The 22,308-nt window shown below is 48.6% G+C and overlaps 1 protein-coding gene across 2 annotated transcripts in view; it reads right to left on the bottom strand.

The window, feature by feature from the left end:
* Nucleotides 1–599: 599 nt before the first annotated feature.
* The window catches only part of PHF2 (PHD finger protein 2), a 55,673-nt gene continuing 33,964 nt past the window's right edge, over nucleotides 600–22,308 (bottom strand). Inside the window, exons 4-22 of one of the 2 annotated variants that reach the window (XM_063181825.1) lie at nucleotides 21,376–21,536; nucleotides 20,749–20,890; nucleotides 19,178–19,364; nucleotides 18,461–18,623; nucleotides 17,524–17,611; nucleotides 16,885–16,991; nucleotides 16,500–16,591; nucleotides 16,012–16,101; nucleotides 14,910–15,272; nucleotides 14,023–14,142; nucleotides 13,301–13,419; nucleotides 12,792–12,970; nucleotides 12,512–12,585; nucleotides 11,163–11,320; nucleotides 6,482–6,759; nucleotides 5,361–5,456; nucleotides 4,347–4,456; nucleotides 2,928–3,189; nucleotides 600–890 (exon numbers count right to left, since the gene is read on the bottom strand). In XM_063181825.1, the coding sequence (XP_063037895.1) occupies nucleotides 802–890; nucleotides 2,928–3,189; nucleotides 4,347–4,456; nucleotides 5,361–5,456; nucleotides 6,482–6,759; nucleotides 11,163–11,320; nucleotides 12,512–12,585; nucleotides 12,792–12,970; nucleotides 13,301–13,419; nucleotides 14,023–14,142; nucleotides 14,910–15,272; nucleotides 16,012–16,101; nucleotides 16,500–16,591; nucleotides 16,885–16,991; nucleotides 17,524–17,611; nucleotides 18,461–18,623; nucleotides 19,178–19,364; nucleotides 20,749–20,890; nucleotides 21,376–21,536 (2,878 nt within the window). In that variant the 3' untranslated portion in view covers nucleotides 600–801. The remainder of the gene's footprint in view (nucleotides 891–2,927; nucleotides 3,190–4,346; nucleotides 4,457–5,360; nucleotides 5,457–6,481; nucleotides 6,760–11,162; nucleotides 11,321–12,511; nucleotides 12,586–12,791; nucleotides 12,971–13,300; nucleotides 13,420–14,022; nucleotides 14,143–14,909; nucleotides 15,273–16,011; nucleotides 16,102–16,499; nucleotides 16,592–16,884; nucleotides 16,992–17,523; nucleotides 17,612–18,460; nucleotides 18,624–19,177; nucleotides 19,365–20,748; nucleotides 20,891–21,375; nucleotides 21,537–22,308) is intronic. The other variant, XM_063181826.1, reaches the window with a different exon arrangement.

Here is a 22,308-nt window from a genome sequence, read left to right as displayed (position 1 = left end):
AGAAATGTACATGTCGCGAAAAAATAATAATACTAAGAATAATAATCATAATCATAATAAAAAAAGCCGGCGCGACGCCCGGGCCGGCGCGGCCCTGTAGGCCCTGGTGGTGGCCCCGGTGGCCCTGGCACACGGCGGCAGGTGGCTCTGGTTCCCCGCAGGCGCCGCGCCCCAGTAATGTGTGTATATAAACAAAGCCCATAAGAAATGTACAAATATAAAAAGCTACAAACATTAATAAATTACGTCGTCACAAAACACGGAAACACTCCACAAGGTGCTAGTAAAATAACTGTCTCCCTCCTCGTACAAGAAGTTACGCAAAGAGCTGGTACCGGCGGGCAGCGCCCGGAGAGACCCTCCCCGTATAAAAACCCGGCGGTGGTTATTCCAAAAGCTATGTACAAGCTACATTCTAGGAAAAGGGGCCTGGCATGCGGCTGCGGCGGTGCCTGAGAAACGCGCCCGCCGCCTGGCCGCCCCACGCCTCGAGTCCCGCGCTCCCCTCCCGCCACGGGGCCTCGAGGCCTTCCCGCTCCGGGCCCGCGGCCGCCCGCCCTGCCCTGCCCGTGCGCCGGGCGGGACGAGGGGCCCGAGGCCGGGGCCGGGGCGGGGCCCGGCGCGCTCCTCCGTGGCCGAGATTAGTATTAACTTTTTGCGGCTAGTCGCTCTCAGCACTCTGAGAAAGGACATCTATATTAAAAAATATTTATAGCAGGATTCTGTACAGTTTGACCGCTGAAAGTTAAAGGGATTCTTGTGGTGGTGGCCCAGAACTGGGTGGCAGTGTCCCCGGGGCCACTAGAGCAGCAGCTTCCCGTTCCGGTGGATCTTCAGGATCTTGCCGAGCCGCTGCTTGGCCGTGGCCATCCCCTTCTTCGTACGCTTCCCTGGAAGGACAGCAGGGCTGGGGTGAGGACCCACACGCACCCCACAGGCACAGACCCTCCAGCCGCCTCCTGCCTCCACAGCCCTGCAACCTGCCCTGCCCAGCACCCTCAAGGACACCCTCCAGCACCCCTCGGGAACGGCACTGCTGGCCACAGGGCAGGGCTTGGCTGGGAGCACAGCCCCTGGAGAGCCAGCCCTGCTGAGCCAGGGCACAGTGCACACCCATTCCCATGGACACATCCACACCTGCTCCAGGCAGGCACAGCCCTGCTGGGCACCTTCCTGCCCCCACAGCTCTGCCAGGCACCCTCCTGCCCCCCCACAGCTCTGCCAGCACCCTCCTGCCCCCCCACAGCCCTGCTGGGCACCCTCCTGCCCCCCCAGCTCTGCTGGGCACCCTCCTGCCCCCACAGCTCTTCTGGGCACCCTCCTGCCCCCACAGCTCTGCCGGGCACCCTCCTGCCCCCACAGCTCTGCTGGGCACCCTCCTGCCCCCCCAGCTCTGCTGGGCACCCTCCTGCCCCCACAGCTCTTCTGGGCACCCTCCTGCCCCCACAGCTCTGCCGGGCACCCTCCTGCCCCCACAGCTCTGCCGGGCACCCTCCTGCCCCCACAGCTCTGCTGGGCACCCTCCTGCCCCCACAGCTCTGCCAGCACCCTCCTGCCCCCCCACAGCCCTGCTGGGCACCCTCCTGCCCCCCCAGCTCTGCTGGGCACCCTCCTGCCCCCACAGCTCTGCTGGGCACCCTCCTGCCCCCACAGCCCTGCTGGGCACCCTCCTGCCCCCACAGCTCTGCCGGGCACCCTCCTGCCGCTGCAGTGCCAGCCCTGCTGCCCTGCACCCTCATCTGCCCTGGCTCACTGCTCATGGTCACCTGTTTGCCCGCAGGGTGACAGTCAAACCCAGCCCCACCAGTGCCATTCTGCTCCTCAAGTACAGGCTGCACACACACACACACACACACACACACACACACACAGAGGCACAGGCACAGACACACAGACACGCAGACACATGCCCTACAGCTCTTCGCAGCTCCAGGCTCCTGGCTATCTCTCTGCCTTGAACCTGTTTCCCACCATTTCACCACAAAGGCACAATTCCAGGCAAATGCATTCTTTCCACTCCAGCCCTGCAGAGAGCCACAGGTACCACCAGCTCCTGGTAGGACCCCAGCCCCTACCACAGGCCACACACATCCTGCCCTATGGCCATCCAAGCTACCAGGTACTGGGCACTACCTCTAATCTGCTCCACTCGAATACAGGGAATTCAGGAAACATCTGCCACATTGCCTCACTTGTCACTGGGGCCTTTCCCAGTGGGATCACACACAATTTTCATGCTACACAGTGCCTGTCCCACACACCTGCCTCAGTTACACTTCCTGAGCCAAGTTCAAATGGAGAGCAGGAGGTCCCAGCCTAGACTCTGAGACCCTCAGCTTTCTCACACTTTCCCTATGACAGAAAGCAAGCAACCTCTTCCTCTCTCCTGCCTTTGGTTGTAGTTGTGTTACTCCCAAGGTGTGATATTCCTCTGCTTCCTTGCAGCAACCCTCCAGAGAGATCTGCAGTGTGCCCTGCTCTACAAGTCCTGCAAGCACTATCCTCAGCTACAGCCAGCACAGAGCTGGTGTACAGCCAGCACCAACACCACAGTGCCTGCCCCAGCCCTGGGCAGAACAGCCTTCATGGATGCATCCTCCCCTGGCCATGGCTCCCCTGGCCAGGCTGTCTGGATGTGACCCTGCAGGTGCTCCTCCTGAGCTGGGGCCGGGCTGGGCCGCGCTCCTGCCAGGGACACCTCACAGCCTGCAGCCAAGAGCCCAGCACAGACACACTGCCTGGCCCTGCAGTGCCAGGACAGTCCCGGCCACCAGTCCTATCCCTGACCAGATCCGACTTGGATCCACACAGCTGCACCTGTGCGTGCCCACAGCACACACTGCAGCGCAGGCCCTGCGGAAGGCTCGGGTTCCATGGCCCTTCACCCTTCCCCACTCCTGCACCACAAGCCAGGCGTTTCCTGGTACCTTTGGCGGAGGCATTGTTCTGCGAGGATGATGAGGGTCTCCTCTGTGTGAGGAAAACACCGGGTGCCATCGGCTGCGATCCCCTGTTAGGCTGGGCGACCCCAAAGGTGCTGGCCCCTGCGGTGTACTCGTGATCTGTGAGGCTGCTGGCCTGTGACTCCAGCTTCGGCTCGGGGGAGCTGCCTTCCTGAGCCGCTTTGCTTGCGTTGGGGGCTGACAGCTTCTTTTTGGTATTTTTTTTCTTCTTGCCTTTTTGTTCCTCCTTTAAAATGACAAAGATGAAGCTCAGATTAATCCCCAGAAGACCTTTAGCTAGGGCAAGGGCCAGCGGCGTTGCTTAGGGTCCTGATACAACGACACGCCAGGAGTTGGCCACGGACAAGCGCTCGGGGGCTGCTCCACACGTCTGGCTCACAGCTGCACACACACGTTTGCCTCTCGTGCCTCTACATCCTCGCTCTGTGCGGGGCCTCCTCGTCCTCACACTGCGGCGAGCGGGAGCAGCGGGGCCGCACCGACACCGCCCTGGCACAGCAGCGTGGTCAGCATGGGCAAAGCTTTCCATCTTCCACAAAAACTGGCACCTCCTATCTTCGGGGATCTTCACACCCTTGCACAACAGCATGAAGGATATTAAACATCCCACTGATTCAGCCTCTGCTTCCTGCTAGGACACACACATCATCTCCTGACCTGTAACTGCACCTGGACATGCACACTGGGATGGCGGAGGCCTGCTACTGTCCTGTGTCCCTTGTCTACTTTCAGTTCCTTCTTCTTGGAACCCTGCCATCATCCTTAAAGCTCTTCTACTCAATAGTCCACATCGCAGAAGCCCGAGGCCACCACAACCTGCATCTCCGCCAGCTCGCTGAGGTGCCTCACCAACCTCGCTGCAGCAGACCTTGTCACCTCAGCATCTCACCACGTCACCTTCACAGGGCTTCTCTGACCCCTTCAGAGACCAGACACTTACCTAACATCCAAACTGCTCCAGTTCCTTTCCTAAACTCACCCTTTGCTCTCAGTTCACCAATCCTTTGGAAGCAAACCCTGACACTTCCCAGCAGCCAATCTGCACAGACAGGCAATCACACCAGTCAGGCTCTCAGGTACACATCAAATACACTCTTTTGAGGCAGCCTTCTCCTGTTCTATTCCAGTAGCCATTCTCAACCCCCCCCCCCCCCCCCCATCCTTCCCTGTGCTTTTCTCTGTCCCTTGCTACCCTGTGCCATGCTCAGGTATGTTGTGACACCGCTGGGCTTGGATCCCGTTTATTTCCCTGCAGAGCCTCGTGTCACCGGCAGGACCAAACAGTAGGCAGGGCTGGCACAGCACCAGGCTCGGGCACAGCTCTGCTGCTGGGGACAGGGCTCTGCTTTCGTGACAGCTCCTACTCCCCAGGCAGCCTCTCACCTGCTGCGACAGCTTGGCGGCGGCGGCGGCGAGTCCCGTCTCGATGGAGGCCACTCTCGTGCCTTCTCGCACCGGTCTGTCCTGCCGGGGCACCGAGGGGCCAACCCGTGCTGCAGGGAGAGCAGAGGCAGGTGAGGGGCAGGAACGTGCCCGAGGGAGCAGCACAGCCACCACAGGGCAGCGGGCTCCACCCTGCCCAGCCAGGAGAGATGGGGACAGCCTCTGCCCTTCCCTTCCCCAGGGACCAGTGAGGGCACGAGAGCCAGCGGCCCCCGGGCACGGTGGCACGGGCAGAAGCTGCTGATAGGGATGGCACGCAGCTGAGCAGCTCCACAGCCACCTGAAGCCAAAGCCACGCAGGTTTGTGCCCGCATCCTGGATGATGAGAGTTATCTCCAAAGCACTGTGCTCACCTGCAGCTGCAGGAGGGCATGCAGGGCCACAAGCTGATGAGAGCACACATGGGCTGCTTGTCACACACAGCACACACAGAGCATGCCCTGCCCATGGGCCACAGGGGTCAAAGGGGTCTAGGGGCCCTCTTGCCTGTCACTGCCCCTGGTGAGCTCCAACAAACCCAGGGCAGACCAAATCCTTCCAGGTCATGAGCTTTGGCTGAACCTGGAGGAAACTATTCCTGCTCTCTCTCCTGGAGGAGACTATTCCTGACTTATTGCCACAGCCAACACCTGAAATCCACAGCAACTCAGCTGTCCAGGGCTTGATTCACTGTTACACCACTGCTAAGGTGGCAACCAAATGATCTATGACTAAGAGTGTGAGGAAGAATTAAACCAACCAAGGAATTACTTTCTCCTGCCAGCCGATTGCAGGAGGAAGGCTAAAACTTCTTGGCAGGAATCCCAGTGCCTGGATCACCTCCCACTGCCCTGGAAAGGGTTAAACTTTGCATGATAAAGAAATCACTAATCGTGTGTTACAGTTTCCACACTCTTTGAAAAATTTAGAGATTTGCATGACTTAGCCTGGGCAGAACAGAGCACACCAACTTACCCGTGGGACTGTAAGGGGCATCATCTGAACTTTTCCTTTTCTTTGATCGGGACTTGAATACTGGATTATCTTCATCTGATTCGAGAGAAGGGTAAACTACAGTAGGAAACAAAGGCAAGAGTTTCAGTTTAGGAAACAGCTCTACCCTGCACAGAGGACCCTTGCTCTGTCCAGGTGCAGTGACCACAGGCATCACAGATAGATAGATGTCTGTCTGTGATATCTATAGATATCATCTCTAGATAGATGATCTCCACAAGTGTCACTGAGCACTTCTGTCACAGCTGTGACACTCTGGGGACTTTCCTGTGCTCTCATCCACACATTAGTGTTGGGAGCTGCTGTCATTAAACTGTGACTGGCTCTCTATATTCCTCTATAATCACAGAATATCCTGAGCTGCAAGGGAGCCACAAGAATCATCGAGTCCAACTTGGCTGCCCAGTGAAGCTATGGCTGCTCCATCACTGCAAGTGTCCAAGGCCAGGCTGGACAGGGCTTGGAGCAATCTGATCTAGTGGAAAGTGTCCCTGCCCATGGCAGAGGGTGGAACTAGATGGCCCTTAAAGGTCCCTTTCAACCTAAACCACTCTGTGATTCCACAATAATTATGGCAGAACTGATGTAACTGCTGTAAACTCTCTTTGTGTCCATTTCTGCTGCAGATGCTTGCCTTCTCTGCCAAAACTCCAAACAGCATTAGATCCCTTTTCCATGTACAAATTCAACTTCTCACTCCTCTCAGCTGGAGGTTTAATTGCTACTGTGCAGACAAGGACATTTCTGTCACAAGTAGCAGTACCTGACCCACATTTCTGGGACAGTCCCCCATTTCTGGGTTGACTGCTGCAGTTTTGGGGCTCTCCCAAAACTCATGTTTCTTGAGAGTTTCTCGTTGTGCCATGCCTCAAATCCAGCCTGCCTGGGTGGCTGTGTGACCCTGGGCTCTGCAGCCAGTCTGCTGTCCCGTGTGTTTGCTCCCTTTGGTGTGCAGGTCCCCGTTCCCCGCGCAGCTGATCCCAGGGTGGCAGAGCAGGAGGGAGCACCCAGGAGCAAAGGGACATTCAGCAAGAGGCACAGGTGTGTCCCAGGCACAGCCTCACTCTGCTCCCCTTACTCACCATAATCCGAGTCCTTAAAACAGGCATCCAAGTGGTCCTGGTCCTCGTCGTAGTCCTCGATGTCGATGCTGTTCTTTGTGCTCTTCTTCAGCAGCCGCTTCCCAGCGGTTTTGCTGCCACCACCACCAGTTTTCTTCAAGTTTTGTGTGGAGAGGGAGTTGTTCTTCGCCTGATGGGTGCCCCACGACGTCTGCAGGCAGGACTCCGAGGCCTGGAGGTTTGCCATGGAGAGCATGCCCTGGATGGCTTCCTGCGTGCTGGGGGAGGCAGGCGGCTGGCTGTGGGGCACAGGGAGAGATGCCAGAGCACTCAGTGATTCCAGAAACACCAACTCCTCACAGGCAGCTTGCTCCTGCCAGCCAGTTGTGCTAGGAGAGACCCCCTGATTCCTCTGAGTAGCTGCACATACCACGAGAGCCAGTGGGAAATTGTATGGGACGGGAATAGCACAAAGAGCACCTCAGATGTGGGGTGATGGCCCAGGAGCCAGGGAGATGTGGGCAGGTCCCTGGGGCTGTCAGCACTCTGGGCAGAGCTCAGGAAACTTCCCAAAGCCCACAGCAGAATCCCTGACAGAGCAGAGTCTCTATACCAACTATCATCATCATCATCCTCCTCCTTCTCCTCCTCCTCACCATCATCTTTAAACATCTATCTATCTATCTATCTATCTATCTATCTATCTATCTATCTATCTATCTATCTATCTATCTATCTATCTATCTATCTATCTATCTATCTGTCTGTCTGTCTATCCATCCATCTATCTATCTATCTATCTATCTATCTATCTATCTATCTATCTATCTATCTATCTATCTATCTATCTATCTATCCATCTATATCTATCCATCTATCCATCTCACCTATCTATCTTTAATAATGTTATTTTTCTGTACTAGCAAATCATCCTCCTCCTCATCATCATATTTTAATAGTATTATTTATAACCTACACTATCAGCTTCTGTAAAAGGAGAGCTTATGCATCAGCACTGGTGGGGGATGTCGTGGGGGGCTCTACTCAAAACTGCCTGGAAGTTTTTGGTCCCAGTTCACATCATGGGCTGTCACCACTCCAGGAGCTGCTGGAAATTAATTCTGAGACTGGCAGAACACATCATCCAGTATTTACAGAAGTTTGGAGTTTGGCAAGTAGTGAAATGCAAAAAAATATTACTTTTTATATAACTGTAGAAATATTATTGTTGTGGCAATAATATTTGTACAGTTATACATTTGTTGTGCAATAGAAGCCACAAACGTACAAGAAAATTAACAGCACCATGTCACTTTCTCCTACTTGAGCTCAATCTGGGCTCTGAATAGAGTAATGTACAAAACCATAAGGGAAGTTTCTGGGCACTAATGGCATTTAGTCATAATCCTGAAAATGAGTTAAGACTAATTCACAACTCAACAAACAGAAGAACATCAAAAACCTTATTTAGGAAAGAGCCATTTAAATCCCTCCGATATCATGCCTTCTCCTCTGCCTTCTCCCTGGCAAAGAAATATTTTGCAGCAAGGAATTATCATATTTTCTTCCAGCCTTTTTCCCTGAACTGTTTTTTCAAACACTGGACTCTCAAAACACTGCAAACAGACCATCAAATACTGACCACTAAATGGGCAAATCAGAGAGGAACTGCCTTAAGCAACACAAACTTCAAGAAATAAAGAGTGGGATATGATCAAAACCAGTGGTTCTGAGACTCAAACACCAACCTGAAGAGGGGGAAATGTCTCAGAGCTGCACATGGGGCAGAGTGTTTCTCATTAGGGCATGTGCTCTGGAGTGCTTCCATCAGGAGTATTTCAGCTTTCTAATCCAAAAAAAAATTCAAGAAGACGCAGGAAGCAATTTTGAAGCTCTGGAAGAGCCATATCCCCTTTCTGTAGCTTCAGCAATGATTTTTTTAAAAACCACATTTATGAAAGTAAACTGTCAGTGAGTTACAATTCTGGCTTAGAAAAACATTTTAAAAGAGGATTGGAGCAGGAACAAAGTGCTTCTGTCCCTGCTGTATGCCCACAGCCATCTCCAAACACGCAGGAGGTGGCACTGGGGGACAGCCCAGCAGCCTTGCTGTCCTGCGTGGGGCTGACAGCTGCTCTCGTGGGGGCACAGGGCACTCTGACAGACACGCTGGCAGCACTCTGTGCCTTCACCTTGCCTGTGGCAGCCCTGGGGTGGCAGCAGCCCCAGGGCAGTGCCCGTCCCCTGTGCTGGCGCTGCTGCGGCCCCACCTGGAATCCTGGGGCCGCTTTGGGGCTCCTCGTGACAAGAGGGACATTGAGGGGCTGGAGCGTGCCCAGACAAGGGAGCAGACCTGGAGAAGGGGCTGGAGCACCAGCAGTGGCTGAGGGAGATGGGGAAGGGGCTCAGTCTGAGAAAAGGAGGCTCGGGGAGAGTGTGGTAGCCAGGTTTGCCATTCTGTCCCTGGCATGTCCCAGAGCAGCTGGAGCAGGCAAACAGCTGTGCTGGGGACAGGAACAAGCACTGAGGGACTCAGGTTTTACCTCCTCAGTGAGCAGGGCACAGGAGTGATCCCAGCACCCTCCATCATGCAGGACATTGTGCAGGGAGCCAGTGCCACGCTCTTCACCACCAACTCTGCCACTGCCATCTCTCTCACCCTCTCTAGGCAGATCATCTCCTTCCTTCCATCAGCAGTTACTGAGTCTCCTACTTGTATCCTCATATTTAGAAACTGAATTTATAATATTTCAGAAGAGTATTACTGATTGAGCAGTGGCTGTGGGGAAGTCACTTTAACAATTTCAAGCACAAACCCAGCGTTTTCTTCCATTTTTGAGTCAGACCTGGACACGAGTAATTTTTCTCCTTTCAAGATCAGGTGATGACGAGCCCTACAAGCTTTTTGCATATTCCCTTTCAGTTCTTTCAGCCCGTTCCCACACTCACAGCAGCCTTTCTGCAGGAGCCTGTCCTTCCCTCTCCTCTCTTGCTGACACACACAGTTGAGCTGCAGCTCAGGTAATGCCATCAGGGCCTCTGGGGTAGCCAGCTGCTAGTGACAGCTCAGTATTTTACAGAATAAGGCTTGCCATGGTTCAGATAAGGCCGCTATCACAAAAAGCCCTGACCTGGGAACCCAGCACTGGTCTGACAAGGATGCAGGCACTGGCTGCTTGTGTGGGAGGAGATCCCACAGTGACATAGGGCTGCACACAGCACCCACAATGTACACACAGAGATCTATAAATACCCACATTCCCTACCCCTCATCTGCCCTGCAAGCAGAGGAAGGTGGGAATTGTTCCTGAGAGTCAGACATGACCACGCTGGCCCCACGCTGTGACACGGTGTGTTTGCACATCGCGTTTCTTCCGCTTCGTTTTCAAAAAGACCACGTTATGGCCATTGGGAAAGCCAAGCCTAATTATGAAATGGAACACAGCAATTACATTTATTAGGGGCTTTTTCCAATCAGGATGCAGCACACACTGCCAAAAGCCAGTGTTTATCCCAGAGCCAGCATTGATATGACACATTCCCACTGAACCACCCCACACAGAGCAGTAACTCAGCCGAGTCTGGGGTGGGACTTTGATTCCAGAAACCACTGAGCCTCCCAACACCCTGGCTACAGCACCCAGGCTGAGGGGGGAAAGCAAAGGCCTGAGTTTAACCTCTGTTCTGGTTTAACCCCTTGCAGACAGCAAAACACACCCTGAGCAAGGCAGACAATTGTCAAGAACCATTTTAAAGCATGCAGTGAGCTGTGTTATCCATAGAATGGCCAGCAGTGTACACAGGGCCAAGGAAGATTTCTTTGAGTTCTTATAATAGTTGAAAATTTTCCTTTTTTTATAGCAACCTTCCAGTATGGGAGTTTTATTAACCCAGCAACTTTATGACAGTGTCAGACACACCTAATTACTTTTTGATGTGTCTAATCACCTGCTAAAATGTAACTGTAACATCAACACAAACACTCATCCCATTATGGACCTTAATGCAGAATGGAAAAGGAATTCACAGGGATGGTCAAGCAGACAAGTGTTAATGTGATTATTTCTTTCCACTGCTCATTGTTTGGATCACTGAAGGATCTGGTGCTGTACCTTACTGGCCATAGCCCAAAACATCCAGTGTCACCTTCCACATTCCACATCAGACACCACTCAGCCCTGGCAGACACTTCCATTTCAGGTACAGAAGTGCCCACAAAAGAGTGTGCTTTTTTCCCCAAGCCTTATTTTTTGGTGGGAAGAAGAATGATAACCAAGGGAGGTTAGGGAGAGCAGACAGTTTCCCATATCCTTCTTTCAAACACCTGGCATTTGTGGCACCTCAGAGTTCCTTATGGGAGAAATGCCATTTAGATAAATTTAGTACAATATCACTACATTAAAAACCTTAATTCCCACCCTCAAGCTGCAGTCACTGAACTTTTTCCTTCTTTTGAATTATTCATCTAATACAGCATTATTGCTAAAACTGATCTTCAGCATCTACAGATGTGAAATGCTCTGTTCAAATTATACCACCAAAATCTTTCCTCCCTCTCCCTCCAGATCACAGGATAAAGGAAAAGTTTGCTTACTGGAGAAAAAGCAGTTACCAAGCTGCAAAATTCATTCTGACTCACACACAACCACAAAAGGGCAATTTTGTTCACAGGTAAGAGGGAAAAGCATCCCCTGGTGCATACCTGTTGGTGTTATACTCTAAACCCCCAACTTCCTTGCTTGCCTGCAAAAGGTCAAGAATTCCTGCTGAACTTCCACTCTCTTTCTTTACTTTGGAATTGCGTCCTGGCTTTGCTTCTGTGTCAATGTGAAGCAAATCTTCATCTGATGACTCCTCGCTCTGCAAAAACAAGGAAAGGGCTAAAAAAGGTGGAAACTCATGAGCTGGTCCCCAAGAACAGCACAGTGATTTCTGTAGCCTGCTGCTCCTCCAAAGACACAGGCCTGGCCTTTGGAATTTGCTTTCTTTAAACAAAACAAAACAAAACAAAAAAAAGAACAAAACCGAGTACATGGTAAAAATCCATTTCCTTGTAGCCTGAAGGCATGGCAGGTTTTTCTTTTCCCGTCCAAAGCTCTGAGATCTGATCCTGTTCATGGGCTCTATTCCCTTTACCAGCGGTGTTTCCATCCCCACAGCAGCAGAGTGGGAGGATTCCCCAGGCAGAGGAAAGGGACAGACATGTAGAACAGTGCCATGTTAGGCAGAGGAAAGGGACAGACATGTAGAGCAGGGTCATGTTAGGCAGAGGAATGGGGCAGGCATGTAGAGCAGGGTCATGTTAGGCAGAGGAAAGGGACAGACATGTAGAACAGTGCCATGTTAGGTTCTGGGAGGGAGCTGCCCACATCTGGCCCTCTCTCTGGGGCTCAGATTTCTAGGCACTGTAGTTTGGTGCCTAAGAACACAAGTTCTCCCCGATTCCTGCCCTGCTTTCAGGCTGCTGCAGCACCAGCCCCTATTGCTGTGGGTGCCAGTCCTGTCTCCAGCTCTCCTTAGGCTCCTGCACAGCCCCAGCCCTCAGGCACTGACTCACACACAGGTCTGTACTTCCCCCTGAATGTCCCAGACACAAACCAGGGTGAAAGGAACTCCTTAGTACTGAAGGACAAACACTTTGGTCATATTTGGCTCTGTCTTAACAAACTATTTTGCTTTTTCTGACTTATTCTGGTATTATAATATGAATTTGTATTAACCACAGTTGGGCAAAACGTTTCATTTCCATGTACTTTGATTTGCAGCACTGAGCTTCAGACACAGGGCACACTGACACCTGGGCTGTGCCATGCTGCAGGTGAGCTCCAGCCAGGCTCTCTGACCCTGCAGGGGCTGGGCTGGGCTCACCTGGGCTAGCAGGGCTCTGGAGTCAGCCCACAATGGGCACAGGGGCTCTGCCAATGGCACAAAGCAAACACTTGAGTTGCTACATGACAGGAAGGAAATGACAGAATGGTCTGGGTTGGAAAGGACCTTAAAGAACCTCATGTTCTAGGAGTGTCTCCTTGTGAAGGTACAGGAGCCTCATACCTTGTATGGTACCGACTCCACCTTTGGCTTCTTGACAGGAGTGTGATGCAGGGCTTCCTTTTTATCTGATAAAACTGAACAAATAAAAAGAAACAAAAAGTCATGGGTTTTTTCCCTTCAAAAACCAGCCCTACTGTTCCACTCACATTTGACTGATAGGTAAGACATGGCTTTCTTTATTCTAAATCACATAGATTTTAAAGATGATATTGATTGTTTTGGACAATCACCACCTAAGACTTTGTTGAGCAGATAAAGACAAACCAGGAAATATCCTTACAGGGCAGTTCTCTTTTTGCAGTGTTTTTCTTTCTTCTGATTGGAAATTCATCAATTTTTAGTTCACCATCATCTGACACATATTCATATTCATCCCGTACAGGTTTGGCTTTGTCCTCTTTAAAATTCTGCAGTGACCCAAACACGCTGGTATTCAGATGAGTTTTGACTCCCTTTGAACTGAAAAAAAATATTTACAAATCAGTAACATTCTGAGTAGAAAACAGCTTGTGACTTGACAGACAATGAGTATCTCTATGCAGAAATCTCAGTCAAACTGAATACCTTCAGGGGTGCCAAATCAACTGGAATAATTTTACAAACACATCTCTGAATGCACTATCTTTATCTCAAAATAGGATTCTGACTAGAGCACTAGAAGTTTTAATGAGAGGGTATTTTCTGCATTGACCAGAAAGGCAGGTTTTCATCATCTTGTATAAAAAAATATAAACAATGAACTTTCAATTTCCTTTTCCAGTTGATGTGTGTTGTCATATTTTTACTTACCCAAGCAACTTCTTATTAGAGAAAGAGAATGTGAATTTGTTGTCTTTATTTCCTGACAAAGGCGTCTTTTCCGATTTGTGTTCCTCTTCCATTTTTAGAAGTGAATCAGGTTTGCTGTTCTGAAAGGCAAAAGACCAAAGCAAAATAAATAAATCAGTTAAATGAGTCCTTTATGTTTCAGCATCCCAGGTACCCTCAGAATCTAAGCCTGTTCAATTTTCCTTTATTAAAAACCCTATCAAATTTTCCCTGCAGACAAAGTGTTCTATTCCATGGGTGAATTTCACTCACCCTGCATTAGCCCTCAAAAAAGGCAAGCTTTTAATCCATAGGGCATAATTCAGATTTCATTAACTCTCATTTTATGACATTAAAATTAGTTATTGATTATTAGCCATTAGTTAGTTATTGATTTCTCATTAGTTGTTGATTTCAAACTTAAACTAGTAGGACTATGTCAGAGCAAGGATCACACTGAACCATCTCACTCTTAACTCTTAACTCTGGTGTCACTATGGACAAATGGACAATTCAGCACATTCTTTTGAAGAATCCATCCACCCCCTCTTCCTTTAATTGGGATTAATTTATTATTTCTGCTTAATTTTCTTTTCTTTGGGAACTAAAAATTGGTGCCTCATTCTCTATGCTTAGGCAGAGCCACAAGCATTTCCCTACCCTTGGCTTATCATCATGTGGCACAATTTAACAGGAGACATTACCTTGTATTTCCATTTGGCTTCTGTTTTGCTTTTATTTTGCTCTCGAACTTCAAATTTCTCCACCTCATTCTGCTTGCTCACAGATTCCTTATTGGGAACACTTAAAACATTCTTTGCAGCCTGGGAAAAAAGTCAAGAAAAAGTCCTCTCAATAAGGATGGAGTGCTGGCATGTCAGAAACACGGGCTTTATCTGGGTAATAACATGACATATTTTTGAAAACTCCCATTTATTCTTTTTGAATCCCAAATTAAGGTTCAATTAAATATTGCTCCTTCAGAGTGTGCAGAATAGCAGCTGCACTGCTTGATACACCAATACTCTCCTCTCCCTGTCTGTCACACCATGACAAGTTTCACAAACTGCACACAAACTCTTAGAACTTCAGAATCGTTTTAGGAAAGATTTTTCTTCATAAACATGAATATTTCTTCACAAACAGCATACAACAATTCCTCTGTCAGAGCCTTGATGGATCCTGGCCCCTACTGAAATCAGCAGCAAAGTTCATGCTGAATTACAGGGCATCAGAATTAAAGGGCATCAAAAAGAAACTTGTCCTACATGGGCAAAAGTGGAAGAAAACTATTGTTCTGTTTTCAGTCACCCATTTCAAGCAAATGAGACACTTTAGAAACAAGTTCTTTCATCACTGACACCTTTTGATATCAGCGGGTTTCTGGGAGGCTCCACATCAATGAACAACCAATCAAACCCAGCAGCTGGGGAAGAGAAGGGCAATGAGGCAGCAGTTACAAACCTTTCCTTTGCTTCTGCAGAGCCAGCCTTTCACAGTGTCAGTGCATATCATTTTTTGCATGAGACTTACAGAGTGATTGTGTCTCTCTGAGGGTGGGAGAAGAGGGAGAGGTTAAAACACGACCCACCTTGCCCTTCTTTGGCGTCTCGATCTTGGTCAGAGCCTCCTTGGTGTGTGCCTCCAGCAGGTCGAGGTTGGGGATGGCTGGTGGTGGGCTCTCCTTCGCCTTCTTTCCTTTCTTTTTGCCTTCTCCCTTCACTTTCGGTGTTTTGGGAGGTTTGGGGGGTTTGGGAGGCTTCGGGGGCTTGGATGGCTTCAGTTGTTTGGGGGTTTTCACAGTTTTGGGAGTCTTTTTTTTAGGAAGCTTTTCTAGAGTTGGGGCTGGAGGGGCGGCTTGGATGGGCGACGGAGCCTCCTCCTTGTGCACAGGACAGATCTCCTCGGCCGGGGGGTTGGCACTCGTGTCTGCTTTGCTGGCCTTTGAAGCGTTCTGTGGGGTGGCACAAAGCACACGGGGTTCAAGCACACCTGTCCTGCTTTTGGTACTCACCTGCACCCTCTGTTAGATGGGGAAACAACCCCAGGATGCCCAAAGATGTGGTGGAGGGGATGTGCAGCACGGGTCAGTCTGACTGAGGAACGAAGATCCCATCAAGGCCACAAACACGCTCTGCTCACCCATCCCCACCCCCAGTTCCCACCCCACATCCTCCAGCCTGGCCTGCAGTAACTCCAGAGGCTTGGCTTGTATACCCTCACGTGGCCTGTCCACACAGGATGGATGAAATGAACAGCCTTCTGCTTAAAATGCCGATTGGCTCGAGCAAAAACCCTTTCCATTTAATTCTGATGTGATAAATATAGCAGAATCACATTTCAAGCCCTCAGGAAAAATTAGCAGTAAAATAGCTGCCCAATTAAAATTAACACAGACTAATTAAAAAAAAATTATTTTCTGCTTAACTTGCTATTCTGACAATCAGAAAACTTAGATACTACATCAAAGAGGATCAAAGGACATGATAGGTTTAAGTGTTGAGGTTTCTGGATGTGGTTAGGAACAGGGTGGAATGCAGCACAATGTCTTCCTGAAGGAGCTGAGCCAGCTCTGGTCACCTTTTGCTGTCACACATCTCCACCCAGCAGGATTTGGTACCACACTCAGTGGGTGATACCTCATTTATAGCCTGGACCCCCAATAGAGTAAATGTTATAAAAACAGCACAAACCTCACTTAATCGTATTTCTTTGGCAAGGTCCTTGATGAGTTGTGCTGGTTTGAAGTTTTCTGGTAGTTCATCTTCATGCTCTGCTAAAGCCTGAAACACAACAAAGTCAAATTGCTGTTTCTGTGCATGTTTTCTTTAAAAGTAAAAAAAAATCTCTTGAAGTGACTTGTCCGTATTTTTCCCTATGTATTTAAATCAATCTTGACTGCATTAGACATTCAAATGAGAAAAAAATGGGTTTTTTCCTATTCTGGATGTTATTGTAACAAGTTGTCCTGAGAGAACAACAAAGTCAATCATCTTTTTCCAGATATTATTTCAATTTCACAACCGCAACATCACTTTGCTCACCCCCTGTTCTCCCAACTCCTTCTCTTTGGCATCTTAGAATTGGATGTTTTTCAATGGAGATGTTATTTATTCCAGAATTTCCTCTCTGCTCCAGCAACTGACAAACACATAATATTAATCCAGGCCTCCTCTCCTACCTGTTTTTTAGTCCACGACCTGAAAGCACCATTGAGAATCTTTGCTCCCTGAAGGAGATGAGCAGGAGGTTGTTGTCCAGCTTTATGCAAACCTAAGCAAAGAAAAAAACCAGTGTCATTCAACCACTGACAGCTCCAGTTGTTTGTAGAAAGCATTTAATTTGAAAATTTTAACTGGGAAAGCTGAAGTTAACTCTTTGAGAGCTGATGCCACAAATGAATCCCTACTACTGCCTCATGGTAATAAGCAGTGCTTTTACTGTGTCCCAAATGCAGCTGAACCTTCCCACCCTGTGCTCCTGCCAGTTGTGGCTCTGAAATTCAGGGGAGCTGCCCCGGATCCCACGGCTGAGCCATCAGGGCAAGCAAAGAAACGCAGTTTTACCTTTGAATTTCTCTAGCAGATGCTTCCCCATGTACCAACAGGCCGTTTCAAAGTTGGGGAACTGGGTCAGACTGACGATTTTCAGTCGCCTTTCCACTTCATAGGCCCTGCAAGACCAAGCCACAGGAAACTGAGCATGGCAGAGCACGGTGTGCCACACAAGTGCCAGGGTCACTTTGCAGTGGGTTCCCTCTTTGTCCTGCTGCCACACAGCCTGGCCTCAGGCCAAAAGCAAAACATGACAGCACTGGTAAAATACTGAGATACAGATGTATGATGGTTTTATTGCATTATCTGCCCAGAATCAGTAAAGAACTCACTGCATTGTCTTACACTGGGCAGAGAGCCCAGCTGAGCAGGTGGGGGTGATCCAGCAGCGAGTGGCAGGTGCCAGGGTAAAACTCCAGGCAGTGAGTAACCTGCCTTCAGGATGGGGCCACATCAATCCAGGCCCCTCAGGCACCTCCCGTGCCTTGTCTGCAGCTGCAAGGACAGCTCAGGACAAGTCAGCACGAGGGAGCACTGTCAGAGGGGACAAAACTGCCCAAGAGCTACACCAGCATTACTGTCAGTGATTGATTATTACTGATTTATTAAAAAATGAGCTCTACATAACATGAGATCTCAAAGACAGATTACCTCATCTGCATTTCCACGCTTAGACTGTGTAGAAAATGTCCTGCAAAGGCCAGGCAGTCTACTGGTGTTAGAGTTGCATAAATCCAGCCTAAAAGAGAGAGAAGAGTCCTCAAGACAAGAACTCAAAGGCCATTAGCACAGACCTCAATCCCAAATGATGTCTACACTTCACTGACACCTTGCTCCACAGGTACCCACACACCCAGCCCCAGAACCACACACACTTTGAACAGAGCTGCCTCTGGTCCCTTCTTTGTTTTGCTACATCATGGCAGCTGCTTTCCTGTCTCCACAAAGACCTGAAACAGCCCTGAAGTGCTTTATCACAGTGTCAGAATCAGGTGTTTTCCAAACATGGCTTTTCATACAAAAATCTACTCAAGCTTGTGAATCTCTGTAAATTGCTCTGTGTTTGTTCCACCTTCTGCTCCACAGATGGTCATAAGAGAAACACCTACTTTCCACTTCTTACACCCAAGGTAAAATTCAAGTGTGTAAACATTTGGTGTAGGAATCTACTCACACACAGTGACCTGCAGTTCCTCAGTGTCACAGGGGATTAATATCTGTGACAAGGAATTGGGGGTGTCATGGACAGAATGCATGGTCAAATTCACTCCATGTAAATAATCTGTTAGATGTCAGAAAGCACCAATGCCATGGTGGATACAGAAAGAGAACTCATGAGTTACTACAACCCAGCTAGACCACAAGTGGGACACTCTCCCTACAAATTTAACTTTTAAAAGGTTGCTAAAATGCTAACAGAAAGCAGTAAAAGTTCTGATTTGTTTTGTTTGTAAGGACATTCAATAATACCTCTACTGAGAATTATTCTCCCTACTTTGTCAGAGAGAGTTGTCAAATCCCACCCCTCTGGCATTTCGGATGTGCTGCTCTAAAGGATGAGGAAAGCCCTCCTGCCCCAGCTGCTCACCTGATGGGATGAAGAGTGTCTGGCCTTGTTTAACAGTGCATTTGTAACATTTATCTACTTGGTCTGCAAAAAACATCTCACTGTGATTTGCTGCTGACTGCCAGCGTTCATAGAGAGAAATATTTGCAGAGGCTGGTTTGATGAGATAAAAGATCTTTTCTCCCTGAATTAGAAACATAAAATTAGCAATGAGCAGCCAAATCAAACAACACTGCACTGGCGTACACACACACACACACACAAAAAAAAATAGTTATCTAAATATACATGTATGCGTATTTTGGCGGTATTTAAATAAAATTAATTAGTCAGCTTTTTACAGGAGGGCTGAAATAATGAAATCACACCTGACTACATCTGCTCAGATTTGCAGGAGTGATGGTACAAAAGGTTTACAGCGCCAGGTTCCATCACACTGCAAAAATAGGACGTGGTATCTTTAAGGCCTAGGGTGATGTATGCGCAGAAGGCACTAACTAAACAAATATTAAAATCCTAATAGAGAGAAAATACACAGAGGACTTCCATGCTCCAAGTGCTTTCTCACTCAGGAGACCCTGGCACCTCGGGGAGGGCACTCAGAGCAGTTAAGGCTCAGATGCAACAGGACAATGACGAAAAAAGCTGAGAACTGAATTTTTGAGAGAATTCTACGATGGCCTTTGTGGATAAAATGGAGTTTGTTGCTAGCTCCAGCTGAAAGCCAGGCTCCCTCACCTTCAGCACGTGGTACCAGGCAGAGGCCCCCCCAGAGTCTATGTGGAAGTCGGTGTAGCTGTCCTTCACGCAGATCAGGCAGTACTTGGTCACTTTGGGTTTGGCCAGCAGAGCATCGTCAGGCCAGTAATTTTCCACCCAGGACAGCTTCTTCACGATATCAGGAGGCTCTACAAAGCTGGACATCCTTACAGACAGAGTGGAGAACAGACAGGCAGCTTTTAAAACAGAGCACCGGGACCCTGGTACAGCGAGAAGCAAGTGTGACAAAACCTGCATGGTGAACTGGAGCAGCTCCTCTTGTGGCAGTGGAACTGCTCGTCATTCAGAAAATTAGGGAAAACTGTTTGCAGACAGAGATTTAAGGTTTTTTAAGTGTGATGACTTTACAACAATCCTTTGCCTTCTTTCAGCAGTATCATCTATGATCAAATATGTGATGGTTGTAGTTTTCCAGCCCCTGCTACCCAGGCTCAGGGACCAACACTGCTGTGATCACAGTCACCTTCCCAGCCCCCTCCAGAACAGAAAGAGAAATGTGTGCACTTGGACAGAACTCCTCAGGTAAACAGGAAAAATTAGCAAGTCAAGCTTAATATTAATATTCCAAATAACAACAACATTAATGCTTGTCAGTAAATAACTCTTGATCTGTTGCTGAAAATCAGCAATCTTATTTAGATGGAGTAAGTTATATCAAAAGCTCAGAAGAAGGAAAAGGTCTAACTTGGGTTGACAATGTGAATATATTTAAAACATAAGATATATAATACATATTTCTATAATTTATATTAATTAATCTATGTACATTAAGAACATACTCTTACTGGATATGTATCTAAATTTATACAAAATGTTATCTTCATTCACACTGAACATATGTTCCTATTTATTTATTTTTGTCATTCATATATTATGTTTTTGTCAAATACATAACATATACTATAATCACAGCTAAGACAATGCAGTGGCATGACAACCAGATATTAAATGTTTCATCCTAGAATGTGCTAAATTTTTGATTCAAATAGTCCAAAATTTGGGCTGATAGTGCAGGAGGTGAAGAGTCACTGCTAGGCACTCTAAAATACCATGTCAGTAAAAGTATCTGCACTTCAAGCCAGTATTAAATGCTCCCACCTGTCATTGTGCTCAGTGTCAAGCCCTAATGACAATAACTCCATTTCCATGGCAGGGAAGATGGAGCTGTGCATTCAATTAAACTGTCACTGTCTATGCTAAGAAATAAAATATTTGCTATTTATGTCTCGATTAGCGGAGTATGAACGACAACTGCAGCAGTCCTTCAGGAAAAAAGACATCCCATTATTTGGGGAAATGGCAGAAAGCTGAAAAATTCTCTGCTGAGAATCCCGGTGGTCTCAAACCTGCAGTGAGCAGAGCTGCTCTCTGCAGTGATGGAGGTGAGCCACTAAATCCCAGCCAGGGTAGTATAGTATACAGCTATGTTATTATATAGAAGTATGTTATATACAAAATAATAGATTAAATAAAAATTCTAAATCAAAATAAATCTGTAGTAATTACTGTGCATCAGGCTGGAACCTTACCTGGTGTCAGAGAACTCCAGGTTTGTGACATTTAAGACTCTTTTCCTGTTTGTGCTGTAGTAATAATCCACAAATTCCTTGAGCTTCATCTTGCAATCCTTCTGCTTGGTGACATCAGTGACATCGACGCTCCGCTCCGGCCCTGCACGTGAATTCAGTGGAGAGCACAGGTTGATGGACAGCCTGCCTTGCCCCCTTTTCCACGCCTGGGGGTGAGTTAACCTGTCCAGAAACACCTCAATCTTCTGATTTTCTGACCTTTTCAGCCCTTGGATCCTGCCTGTTGCTTTCGTATGCACCCACACAGACAGACATGCACGAAAGGCCTGCATATACATAAATACCTATCAAATGGTGCTTTCGTGGTCCAGAACCTGGGAAAACCATTCCTTGATGCTACTTTGGCTGTACTGCTTATGCAGAGCTGTGGAGAGCAGTGCAGGCTGGCTCACAAAACAAGAATGACTTCACTGCTAACAACAACCTCCCACTACCCGAAAAGCCGCACCGAGACCAGCACAGCTCACGGCACGGACAACATTTTGGAATGCATTTTACGATTTCCCACACAACTAATTGTTTCCGCGGGGCAGCTGAGCTGCGAGCGCTGCCATGCCGGGTACCCACCAACGTAGTTCTCGACGTCGCTGACGTAGAAGGTGGGGGCAGGCACAGCCAGGCCCAGCCCGTCCTTCTTGGGCACCAGGATGGGCTCAGCAAAGCCCTTCTCCTCCAGATACTCTGCTGTCAGCTGGCTGCCCGGCACCTTCACCACTATGTCCTCAGCACTGCAAAAGCAAACACAGATTCAGTGAGGAGCGAGGAGCTCCACGCCGAGCTTGGGGTGTTCTGCACTTCACTGCTGAAAGGAAGGCACTGTGGAAAAGGTACATAAGCCAAATCCCCATTTATTGCAAAGCAGAAAGGACACAAAAAATCATGCAATCACTCGAGCCTTATGCTCCAGCTACTGGGAAGTCCTGAAATAACAGCTTATGACAAAAGACCATATTCCTCAGCTGTAGCATCAGTCGAGCTACCAGTGATCAGTGTTAAAGAATTAATGTTAAATGTTTCACTCTAAAGAAGATGAGGTTAAAAATGTTACCCAATCTCAAATAAACGGCCCTAGAAATGCTTTGCAAATAGTTGTAAAGTAGTTGAATAATGTGCTCAGCAAGTATTCTGCAGATCATTTTGAAGTGGCAGGGACACCTCCCACTGTCCCAGGCTGCTCCCAGCCCTGTCCAGCCTGGCCTTGGGCACTGCCAGGGATGCAGGGGCAGCCACAGATGCTCTGGGCACCCTGTGCCAGGGCGTGCCCACCCTCACAGAGAATAATCAATTTAATTGTTTACACTACTACGCTTGTTACTCCAGCACTATTTTGGTATTAAATGTTTTAGAACAGAATTACATGAATAATATTTTTTGCCTTTTTGCTCCCTTCAGTGTTCCCTCTGACCTGAGCCCCTCCCAAGCTCTCACTGGGGTTGTCATTCCCTGCCTCATGCTGGGGGTCACCAGTGATGCTCCTGGTGTGACCCCTGTCCCCTCCAG

Source organism: Melospiza melodia (assembly GCF_035770615.1).
Source record: "Melospiza melodia melodia isolate bMelMel2 chromosome 10 unlocalized genomic scaffold, bMelMel2.pri SUPER_10_unloc_1, whole genome shotgun sequence".
NCBI classification, from domain to species: Eukaryota; Metazoa; Chordata; class Aves; order Passeriformes; family Passerellidae; genus Melospiza; species Melospiza melodia.
This window is presented reverse-complemented; position numbering and strand designations above follow the sequence as displayed.